At 31.5% G+C, this 12,186-nt stretch overlaps 2 protein-coding genes across 2 annotated transcripts; both read right to left on the minus strand.

The window, feature by feature from the left end:
• Positions 1-49: 49 nt before the first annotated feature.
• On the minus strand, positions 50-7,808 carry LOC106667162 (eukaryotic translation initiation factor 1A, X-chromosomal). The gene is made up of 6 exons (XM_014394905.2): positions 7,470-7,808; positions 3,785-3,868; positions 3,464-3,567; positions 1,619-1,751; positions 685-785; positions 50-626 (listed from the first exon to the last, which is right to left on the minus strand). The coding sequence occupies exons 1-6, from the start codon at positions 7,483-7,485 to the stop codon at positions 621-623; spliced, it is 444 nt and encodes a 147-aa protein (XP_014250391.1). The 5' UTR covers positions 7,486-7,808; the 3' UTR covers positions 50-620.
• Positions 7,809-10,988: 3,180 nt separating this feature from the next.
• On the minus strand, positions 10,989-12,005 carry LOC106667158 (serine/threonine-protein kinase nekl-2-like). The gene has a single exon (XM_014394892.2). It carries the CDS (start codon positions 11,978-11,980, stop codon positions 11,177-11,179), a length of 804 nt encoding a protein of 267 aa, XP_014250378.1. The 5' UTR covers positions 11,981-12,005; the 3' UTR covers positions 10,989-11,176.
• Between the last annotated feature and the right edge of the window lie 181 nt (positions 12,006-12,186).

Below are 12,186 nucleotides of genomic sequence, written 5' to 3' on the forward strand. Positions count from 1 at the left end.
ATTTAAATGCATTTTAAAAAAAAGGTGAAAGGTGAAAACAATTTGAAAATCAATTGTTACTTCACTTTATTGCAAATATTTTCTTTTGAATACCAGAATACTGACATTTGAAAGGAAGATTTTTTTTATATTTGACCTCTTTTCTGTTACAATCTGAGACTGCTGACATTTATGTACAATTCCCTTTGAAAGTATGAAAAAATATTCAAAAATTTGTGTATTACGCTTGAAAAAATAAAGGAATATGAAATTTTAAAAAAAAAATCTAATTGAACCTAGAATTGATTTATAATAATACTATAATAAGAGAAACAACATGTACAAAAATATAAACATAAACTAAAGTATTAAACATTTTTTCCCTAATTCTTGCATTTTATTATAAATGGTCATACTCAACAACAAATGTAACTATTTTTTTTAAAGATTTTTTAAAATTAATAAATACCACTTGAAACTTATCATATTCGTTCACTAATCTAACATATAAATTTGAACAAAACAAAAAAGGGAATATGTATAACCATTTGTACAGAAAATTTTGGTTTATATATTTTTTAAAAAGAAATTTTTTTCATAAGGATCTCCTGAGGAAATAATGATCAGCCCACTCTTCCATATCATATCTATAAAGAAAAATGTATAAATTAATGTTAGTTTTATGAAAATGTTAAAACTGCTTACATTGTCTACGGCATTATCTTCTTCATCGCTAAGCTCATAACCAAACTCAATATCTTCATCGTAGCCTTCTTCCAAAAAGGTGACTGTATCATTGATTCGGACTGAAATTTAAAAAACAAATTAATGTAGGGTCAATTAACTTGTTCTATAGTATAATAATAAATAGGTTTGTTCCAACACAATCAAAAACTAATTGCCAACTAATCCATGATTTATTGACTGCGCCGATTATCGACTGATCACACCGGTTTTTCCAATCTTGGACTACACTCAAATGGTGCCTTTGTGATTTGTAAGATTGTTGCTTCTAACCTTTTTGATTATCCAGAGAACCGATTATTTGGTGCCTCTCGAAATTCCGACTGACTACCTCTGTCCAGATTTTCATTTACAGGGCGAACAATATCAGTCCTTTTTGTAATTAAAAGATTTTTTGTGTGACTGAAATTTTTCTGTTATATTTCTTTTTAAAATGAATATGTACAAAAAAAGCCTAAATTAAAAAGAAATTATTCAATTATTAGTAGAGTGAGCCTCAGATATTCATTCTATTTATTTTAATATTACAAGAGAAAATGAATCACATATAATAGGGTTTTTAGTGAAATATTTGAGAATTTTTTTGCATGTAAATCTGTGCTCTTGGTATGAGTAAGAAATTTTCGATTTTACGAGGCGAAAGCACAGGAAAATGTGTGCGCATGTCTCTGATTAGTGCCAAATCTGTTTTAGCAGGGAAAAACTAGTTACAAACTTAGCCAGAAACCATGTAGGAATGAATTTGTAACGTGTTGGTACAAACCAGATATGAAAAAACTCAACTTTCATAAAATTTAGTATACTATAATCAAATGAAAAATTAAGATAATTAAACACCAATTGGAAGAATTATTTTTAAAAAATACGCAATAAATTTTTTTTTTAAATCCATTACCAGTTTCTGGAAATTCTCCGTATGTTTTCAAATTACGAGCTTCATCGGGTGTATATTTTTGGATAACGTCAGCTTTGGCATTCTGATAATCTCTTAATCCAATTAAAATAATGTCGCCTTGATTGATCCAAACCTAAAAGAAAGCACAATTTTAAATTAATATCAAACCGGTTCTCGAATGGTTGTCGTTGAAAAAATAGAAAATAATCATGCTGCGATACCTTCTAAGTTAAAATTAATTATAATTCAATCTACAATGAAAAAATTGTATAATGTAATACTCTTACTTTAACCAAGCAGGCCTAGGTTGGTAGGTTGTTTTTGTTTTTTGTTTTTAATTTATATTAGACACACACAAACATACATATAAAAACAATACATACGGACAGTGCGTATGTATGATGAAAACAAGGGGTTTTTGAGAAAAATGGTATGTAAACTGTACCTCAAAAACATTTTTTTAAGAAATCAATAAATTAAATTAATATTTTTTAACATACTAAACATTGACAAATAATGAAAACAACATAAATTAAAACAAAGATCAGTTTTCTGAAAACACATTTCAACACAAATTAATTTAATACAGAAATTTGAAAAATACAATTATTTATTTGTTGTTTAACACCCTCAATGCCTCTAATTTAGAACTACTGGCTTCGTACTCGTCAGCCAACCATAAAACCTCAGGCAGTATTTCCAGGCTTCAATTTGTTGTTCCTCAAGCTTCTGCTTAACATTTCATGTAAGTTCGTCTTTTATTTGCACCTGTCGCACTCGACAGATCAAAGTACGTGGCCTGCAGCACAGGAAGTGCATTTTCAAAATTTGCCTTTCTCATCTTCTACAATTAGCAACTGTTTAATCTCTTTACAATTTGTGGGGAAAAAAATAAAAGAAAGATCTATTTAACATCCATGTTATTATTTACTTCCAAGATTTTTTTATATAAATATTATTCATATTTCATTTAGTTATGTCATGGAATTTAAACAAGAATAATTGTAATTGAATTGATATGTAAACCATATTTGAGAGATCAAAACATGGTAACCTGTGCCTAAAGGCCCACATGCAATTTTTTGCTGTCCAGTTCCACTGCCGGTCAACACTGAAATACTTCAAATTCCATCGTCTACCATTGTGATCTATTTGCTCATATACAAAGATTACATTTACAAATAAAATAGACATTACTAGGTACATCCATACAGAGATGAGTCTTTCGAGAGGGAGCTATTATACTTTTATGGATTTACAGGAAAATCCAATGCAAGCAGTTCTGACGGCAACGAAAACACCAGAATTGAAATTAGGAGAATACAAATATGACATTCAAGATGATGCCAAACAAGAAAGTGTCGCTATTTTGTTGTGGCGCCACTGTGGCCTAGAAGGAAATGCTAGGAAAAAATGTCCATAAATCCATCGGACAAGCAAGTGTGCAATAATCAATCTGATGCTCTATAATGCACAAAAATGCATGTGTTTATCGGGCCTTAGGATTAAAAATATTCAGAAGATAAACCATCTTACTGGTGGTACTTATATAAGTTTTCTTTGTGGGTTTGAAAACTTTTTCTTTGGGAGAAAACTTACAAAGAAAACCATTACAAAATAAACTTAACGAATAAAAACATTTCTTCTCGCAATAAAGTTGAAAAAATTGTTACAGACAAAAGCTATTTCATTTTTTAATACGAAGAAAACCAATAAAGGGATGTTTTAAACAAGAAATGTCGTGTTAAACAAGTTAAAAAATTTATTATCAACAGTCAAAAAGTAATTATTAAAATTTGTGTGAATCATTTGTGTAAAAAAACAATTTAAAATCTGTATACTTACTTTCTTTCTCAATTTCCCTCTGATGTGACACAACCGCTTGGCTCCGTCGAAGCACATTGCTTCAAGTCTTCCATTACCAAGCATTTTGGTCACTTGAGCGTATTCTGGGGGGGGGGGAAAACAAGCAAATTTCAATTTCTTTCAAAATAGCAAAAAACGGGGGAGTTGGTCAAGTGGATTGAAATCACGATAGCTCTAGTGGTTAGAGCAGCGGCGTATTGAGCCGAAGGTCATGAGTTCGAAACCCGCTCGTAACATTAACTTTTTCATCTCAACCAAGACCTTTTATAAAAAGAATAATTAATTGAAATTGTTCAATACCTTGTCCATCTTCTTTGAAAACCAGTTCTCTCTTTTCGGTCTCATTTTCATTCTTTCCTCTCCTCCTGTTTTTACCTCCCTTTCCTACACAAAAACGCAAAATAACATAAAGATACATGTATGATTTTGAACACTATACATTAAAACAAAAATAAATAAATAAATGAATGTAGTGTTATAGAAAAAAAAATAAGTTTAATATTTCATTTTGGTTTTGATTGACCAGGTTTCTTCTCGTATTTTAGTACACCCTTTACATTTATTTTAAATTATTACAGTAAATAATAATTAAGCACAGCTTCATAAAGCTCAAAAAATAATAAGAAATACAAAATCCACTTATGGGTACTAGCATCTCTCACCAATTTGATTATTACATTTAAATTTCAGTTCATTTGCTTATTTAAGTAGTTTTAAAATTAAAAAAATCTCAGATTATATGTATTAGAATAATCAATTTTGAAGAACATCAAAACATCTATTTATAAACAGCGAATTGCGTTTCTAGGTTCACAGACCCCCGAGGTCATCACTCCAATGTTTTTATTTATTAGTCTCGTAACAGAAAATAATATAATAGTGTAATATTTTTGAACAAAGTCCAGGTTTTTAATTAAAACTTCATGGATTATTTCAGTTTTATAAAATTTTCAGGGCAAAAAATTAGCTATGTTCAATATTTTTGAGATTACTTCTTGGAGCCTGTGGGATAATGTAGTGTTGGACATTTTAGTCGACCTATCATTGAAGTTTTGGTCTCGTCCTAGTTTTGTAACCCACTAACAATAGTGAATAGCGTCTGACAAATCAAAAACATTTTTGAAGGTTTGCAATAACAGAGGTTGTAACAACCCCCAGAGTGCTGGGTTTAGAAAAAAAATGTTTGAATTCTTCAATCAATCTCCTAACAGTGATGGGTCACCCTGTCAACATCTTAACAATTGCGGCCACCTTGCCCTACTCAATGTTACAAGCATTATTGGAAAATATTGTGGCCAGGTTGTTCAACAATCCCAGAACAATCAAAAGAACAAAACTGACTAGGGTTTTTCAACAATCAGCACTCAATGTCTGAGCCATAATGACCCATCTATTGGGTCATCTGGAAAATAATGCACGTTTATGGTTATTTAATAAAAACAATTAAATAAATGATTTTAAACATTTTTTATGAATTAAAATACCTCCTCCATCAATCTCAATACACTTCTCCCAATATGATGGCAACTTCTTTATACTCTCTGAATCAGTCTTTATTATTAGCAAAGTCTAGAAACGCATTTTCTAACAACTTTTGACCAATAAATTTTTTTGTGTTGTACAAAGTTGTACAGGTGTCTGAAAAAATTGTAGTTGGTAGGCAAGAGGTCTGGAGAATAGGGAGGTTGAACCAGAAGAACCAAGTAAGATCTAACAGTTTTTGTGTCCTGCTGTTTCTCCTTTGTCAAGCCACTGTCCAGTGTTACCATCAAGAATCCACTTTTCATCATAAGTAACAATTCTATCCAGAAAAGGCTCGTTTCTGTTTTGGCAAATAGTGTTGCACAAACTTCATAACGATCCTCTTTTTGGCAGTCGTTTAATGCATGAAGAACCCAATTGGGATTTTCTTCAACCAACACTCACAGAACATCATCAGCTAGGAAAGAAATCCTTCCACGACCTTTGTCTTTAAGGCTAAAATCTCCCTTTCGAAATTTTTTAAACCACCTCTGATCGGTGGTCACTTATACTGCCATCTCCCTAGACTTCATTAATGATTCTGGCCTTTTAAGCACTGTTCTGACCAAGTTTAAACACGCGTTGACATCTTAGCAAAGACAGAATTATTCCCAAGTAACGAACAACTATTGAGATAAACATTTCTGTTTGGAAGAGGATTGAAAAGTGTGACATTCGTGCAAAAGAATAATCCAACAAACAAACAGTTTATATATAGAGGGGTAATTAAAAGAAAAAATGAAAACCTGCATTATTTTCCAACCTAACAGTATAATGTTTCCAACCTAACCGAACTTCCAGAAAAAATCCTTCTATCAGAGTCGTCTCTGTGGTCAGTCAACGTTCGGGGAACACACAGTCGTAGATCATGGATTAGTCAGCAATTGTTTTGTGATTGTGTGATGGGACAAACCTTATGATTCTCTTCTCGTGCCTCACGCCTGGGTTTACACCAGTTTTGGACGCAGTAAGGATCCATATTTGCATGTTTCTGAAAATGCTAGACCAAGTAGGGTTCAAAGCTTAAAGAATTAAAGAATTCATATCGGCTCATTTTTGGCCATGTCCACTTTATCATTGTCCTGATGAATGTCCAGGGTCGGTTCATCAGTCCATCACTTCACTTCTACCTGGGATTCAATAAAATTCCATTTTTTAGCCTTTGCCTCGCAGTTAAGGCCAAGAGCCACCTTTCAGAGAACTAAGGCCGGCACCACACTAGGCGGAATACGACAAAAGTTTTCATGACAGAAATTTTGCGATGAAAAATCCGCCCAACCTGAACAAGCCACATATACAGCGGAAATGAACGGAATGACTACGACTGTTTGAGGCAGTTGATAACATGACTTAGTTGATCGTGTACGGTACAATGAAACCACTTTTCATTTTGTGTATTTACAAGGCAATAAAGAAGCAGAAGAGAAAGAGAGAACATTGGATTCATCCATTGAATACGAAAAGAGTAGCACTTGGTCAATTCCAATACTATTGGATGACTATAGCTTCATTTTACGAGCTTTTTAAAATTCCAGACAGGGCCTGTTCTGCACTTCTACAATAAATTGGTCCAAGTCTCTTCCGTTCTACGCTTGTCCGTCGTCAGTATGGCGCACTCCATCTACTTAGCACTGTTTTGATCAGTTTAGACAGAACCCAGTGCAACATTCTGTCGACAGACATTACGACGGATATTTCCGTTACAGAATTTCTGTTCAGTCTGTCGATGGCTGTGTATTGAATGTAATCTTGTGCAGCGGAAATTTCCGTCGCCGGCCTAAGGCAAACACTCCATCCTCGCTAGAGGAAACGAAGTATATTATTTGTTACTCTTGCATGATTTTATCCCTTTTAAAATGCAAAACACTAGAAATGCTATAAAGTGAAAATAAAATTGTAAAAAAATGGTTTAATTTGATCAAATGTTTAACCTTTCACCATACTCCATGTTATGAATTAAATACTCAAATCTGTTTTAAAGAAACAATAATCGTTCAAGTTTTAGGCTATTTTTTTGTTCTTTTGATTGCTAGTTGTGTGTATAAATGGAATATGATTAATAATTAATTATTACGTTGTGGCTGTCTAAATTTGACCAGTCCGATACTTCCTTTGGCCTTATGATGCGCATAATGATTAGAATATTTATAAATATGTACAAAAATAAAGCATGGAAAAAGAAGAGCAGACTTTTAACCATATGGCAAAAAATACAAAAATTATAGTAATGGTGGTTTTTCTTTTGGGAAAAAAAACTCAAGCTGTGCGGATAACGCATTTTGACGCAACTTCCAATGTTTGTAAAAAAATGAGAAAAACTTGGGGAAAAAAGTTTTTGTCTGAATAAAGGGCTGACGGGCTAAACGGGAAAAACTAATGGCACAATCGGGTCGAAAAGGGTTGGGGGTTGTTTTTTTTAAGAAATCCACCTTTTCCCCTAGGCTAAGAACAGTCGAATACTCACCTTTATTTTTCGGCATATTTTAATTTCCTTAAATCGAAGTTTTTCGAAATTGTAAGCGAGTTGAAAATGTCTAGTTTAACTGATATTACTCCACAATTGAAAATACATTCCGAACTCCAGGGTTAAAGGAAGTTGTGGGTCGACTCGTCCGGGCTTTGTGAGTCTCGGATCAAAATGACCAACGTCCTGGTCAAAAGATTGTTCCGGCCGAAACTGGAAATTTAACCTTGCATATTTATTTGTTTATAAATGTTTGTTGAATTTATTGTTTTTTGTTAAAAACAAGTGTATAATAAGAAGATTGCCTGCCAAATACGAATGCATAAGGCACTGGAATTGATGAGTAACATTTTATAACTCAAGCGCAAAAATACAAATGACTATCATTTCCATTTGGATGCTTGACAATGCGACATTCTAGTCGCACAACCATTTATCAATGCCCTGAAATTAAATAAATTTAAAAATTTTCCCTCGCCTGATTTCTGGTTTAAAATAAATAAATACACACATAAATAAATAAATACCCTATGCATTTTTAATTTCGTAGAGTAATAATAGTCAAATAATTTCAGCCAGGAGTCATTTTATAAACCACCCAGAAGCGGAATTTTTTTTTTTTCATATAAAAAAGGTGTAAAATTTTGTCAGAACTTAGGTATTTTACCAAAAAACAATGATCCATTATTCTTAAACGCTTCTACCTTCAAATACACACTATACCAAGAATTATATTTATAAAAAAAAGATTGGTTATAATAGACAAAATATTTGAAAAATGGTAATTTTTGAACTCTCTTTAAAGAACCCAAAGGCAGAGTGATAAAATACTGAAAACATTTCACACTTTAAGGCTTAAACAGAATTACAGACTCTTCTGAAGAAGAAATGCATAAGAAATCAAAATCTTGTAGAAAAGTGATTGAACAAAAAATAGGAAAAATACCATTTGTTTGTCCGAACAACGTTCACTACCCCGTTAAGTAGTTTACTACCCTCCAACTATATACAATAATAATATTTTTATTTTAATATTGCTTTTATATTTTGAATTATATAAAATGAAAAGTATGTCAATTAGCTGGTTGGTATTTTCGTTTGTTCTGGCTTTTATCTTATATTTTTCTTTTGTAAGGGGTGAAAAAAAATTTAAGTCATGAAGGGGTGTATTCTCTGTGAACCAGGGGGGTTACATTTTTTTTCATTGCAAGCTTACATAGTTCTCAAATTAGACTAACATTTTTAATGACCGTTAGCCAATGATTATTAGGAGATCGTGAGATGCGGTCTGGTGTGTATATAGGTTTAGAAAAACATTTTCTTTATCGTGTCAATGTTTTGACCTTTATTCAGATCATCTTCAGGGCCTGGGATTGATAAACCAGGTTTAAATTTTACAAATACATGTAGGATGTGAAAAAAATGAATTTATACAATGCTAGAAAATTTTAGATTAAAAAAATTAATTTATACAATGCTAAAAAAAATTAGGTAAAAAAATTGAATTTATACAATGCTACAAAATTTATTAGATTAAAAAAAATGAATTTATACAATGCTAGAAAATTTTAGATTAAAAAAAAATGAATTTATACAATGCTAGAAAATTTTAGATTAAAAAAGAAATTAATGTTTACAATGCTAGAAAAGTTTAGATTCAACCAAAGTATTTGTACTCACTCAAAGGTATTTAAAACATTGTTTGAATTTTTAAATAAAAATAAACCGAAGTCTTAATTACCTTAATAATATTGAATTAATCAATTAATTAACACAAAATCTGTCTAATTATTAATTTATTAATGATTCATTGTTACTTATGTAGTAGTATTTATATATTTATATTGTAATTTGTTAATTATTTATTTACCAATTGATTATTTATTACCACTGCAAATACTGATTTATTTATAGACTATTTATATTGTTGTTTGTTAATATTGGTACATTTGTATAGATTATTTATTAACTAATTATTTACCAATTAATTAAGTAAGAGGTGAGGAGCCTGGGTGGATGTGGACTTTTCCAGGGGCCTCTGTTGCCATGTACGGTTTTTAACTTTTTATCCACATCCTCCTAATGCTGCCAAAATTAAGTGTGTATCCAAATGAGAAGCGGGGTCCCTTTGGGGTGACCTGTTAAAAAAAAAAATCATGAGATGCAGTCCGGTGTGATGTACATTTCAGAAAAACATTTTCTTTATCGTGCCAACGTTTGGATCTTTATTGAGATCATCTTCAGGACCTGGGATTTACAAACATTGTTTACATTTAACAAATACATTTTGGATGTGGAAAAGTAAATTTATACAATGCAAAAAAACAGTTTTTTTATATATTCAATCAAAGTATTTCTACTCACTCAAAGTGTTTGTTTTCTGCGTACTTTGATTGAATATAAAAAATATATTTTTTTGCATTGTATAAATTCACTTTTTTCCACATCCTACATGTATTTCTTAAATTTAAACAATGTTTGTAAATCCCAGGCCCTGAAAATGATCTCAATAAAGATCGAAACGTTGGCACAACAAAGAAAATGTTTTTCTGATACCTACATCACACTAGACCGCATCTCACGATTTCTGAATAAAAAGACTAACGGTCACTAATCACCACACATTTATTATATATATTGTATAATTCTTAGTTGTTGGGATTATATAGACAAGGTGCTTAATTAAATCTTTATGTTGTTTTATTTATTTTTCATCAGTGCTTTATTCCATATTAATGTTGAGTGAGTTATAAGCATTATATTGTATACATTTTTTCTCCTTACTTTTGTATATGATTTTTTTTATAATTTGTAAAGTAAAAAAAATTTAAAAAAAGCATGCTCTTTATTCTTTCAACCAATGGTCGAGAAATAACGGCATTCTTTTAAACCCTAGCCAATCCTGGTCCTTATTAATTTCCAATAAAGCCATTATTATTTATTTGTTCATTACATGCATGCTGAAGATTCTAACTTTATATGTGCAGGCAGCACATCCTGAATATTCGTTCATATATATGGTTGAAAGTTCAAAAACAATAAAAAAACAAAATCAACTATTTTAAACAACAAAATGGGCAAGAAGATGTTTTGAAATAAAGTTAAATAAAACAGTTAAATTACAAAAATGGCATATTTTCAAATTCAGTAGATTCTTTCAACATGAAATACCTAATCGCATAGATTGTGACATAAAGTTGTATACACCGTACAAACATTTACGTGAAGATCCATTTAGCTGGCTCACAAGGCTCAAAGGCCCTGCGTTATTTTTCTGACTGACTTTTTCCACTAAATATTGAGGACTAGCATTAGCAACACATGGAATACATTCCATCATTTAAAAATTAACGATGATGGAACTTGGTTACCTCTAGACATTGCAGTGGAGGAAGTGATTGTCAGCGTAATTTTTTTTATAGTAAGAGCAAATGATTGTAACAAATGAAACACAAATCTAGATACAAATATTTCTTTTATTTAACAACTAAAAAATAAATATACAGGCATATGTATCTCATAAATAAATAAAAATATTAAAAAATATATAAAATGTAAAATATTGAAATATATTATTTTCTTAACTGGAATTTGTTAGAGTTTCACTCATTAAGTTCTAATAAATTTTTGTTTTGTAATTATATTGACAGAATAAAAAAAATATAAAACTCAACATTTTTAAACACAATACATTTATAAAACAGTAATTATATAGGTCGAAAACAATTTAAATGAACATGATATGCTAGATACTGATGAGATAAAAGATTTTTAGCCGTTAGGCGTAAATATGGATTTTTTGCTAACAGGGCATCAATCAAACCCTGGAGTTGAAATGAATACTTGCCAGTAGTGAGCGATGGTGGTGTGACAAGTATTGCTCTCAGAAGACCAGCGATTGTTGGCGAATTGAACGGAAGTTCTAGCGTCGCAAGCAGGAACAAAAGACATCCCACAGCCCACATATCAGTTTCACGTGAATGTTTCTTCCCACGGCAAAGCTCAGGCGCAAAATAGCTCAGGTGGCCGCTAGAAATACCAGAAGATCCTCCATCCTGTTTTGAAATGCCGAAGTCACTCAGTTTAACTTGGAAGCGTTTTTTCAATAAGACATTCTCAGCGCAAATATCACGATGTACGATGTTCTGCTCGTGAATATAATTGACTGCGAGAATGATCTGAGTGAAAATACGTAGCATGAGATCTTCCTCCAATTTTTCGGGCCTGGTGTTGATAAAATTTTTCAAGTTCCCGTCTTCGGCATATTCCATGGCGATCGTCAAAATATCATCTTTTATCTTGTGATGACGGTACTTGACTATGTTCGGGTGTTTGAGCGATGAGAGCAAAGAGGCCTCTTTGAGCTTTTTACTGATTTCTTTTTCGCTGTATCCTGCTAGCACTATTTCCTTGAAGACGAGTTTCTCACCTTTTGGATTTACAGCTAGGAAAACTGCGCCAAAAGTCCCTTGCCCAATTAATTCGTGCTTTTTGTATGATTCCATGTCCATAACTTATTACAATTATCCCGTCCTTTATTTGATAACACAAAGAGTATTATCCTCATAAAGAAAACATTATAATCCTTTATTTACACACAAAAAATCTAAAGTATCATATTTTAAAGAAAACAAACTAATTTTATAACATTTTCAATACATAAAATTAAAAATACAGCTATTCTGTATAATTTCCATTGAAAATTTGAACACGTAAA

This window comes from Cimex lectularius, unplaced genomic scaffold, assembly GCF_000648675.2.
Source record: "Cimex lectularius strain Harlan isolate CLEC.00 unplaced genomic scaffold, Clec_2.1 scaffold67, whole genome shotgun sequence".
Classification (NCBI taxonomy): domain Eukaryota; kingdom Metazoa; phylum Arthropoda; class Insecta; order Hemiptera; family Cimicidae; genus Cimex; species Cimex lectularius.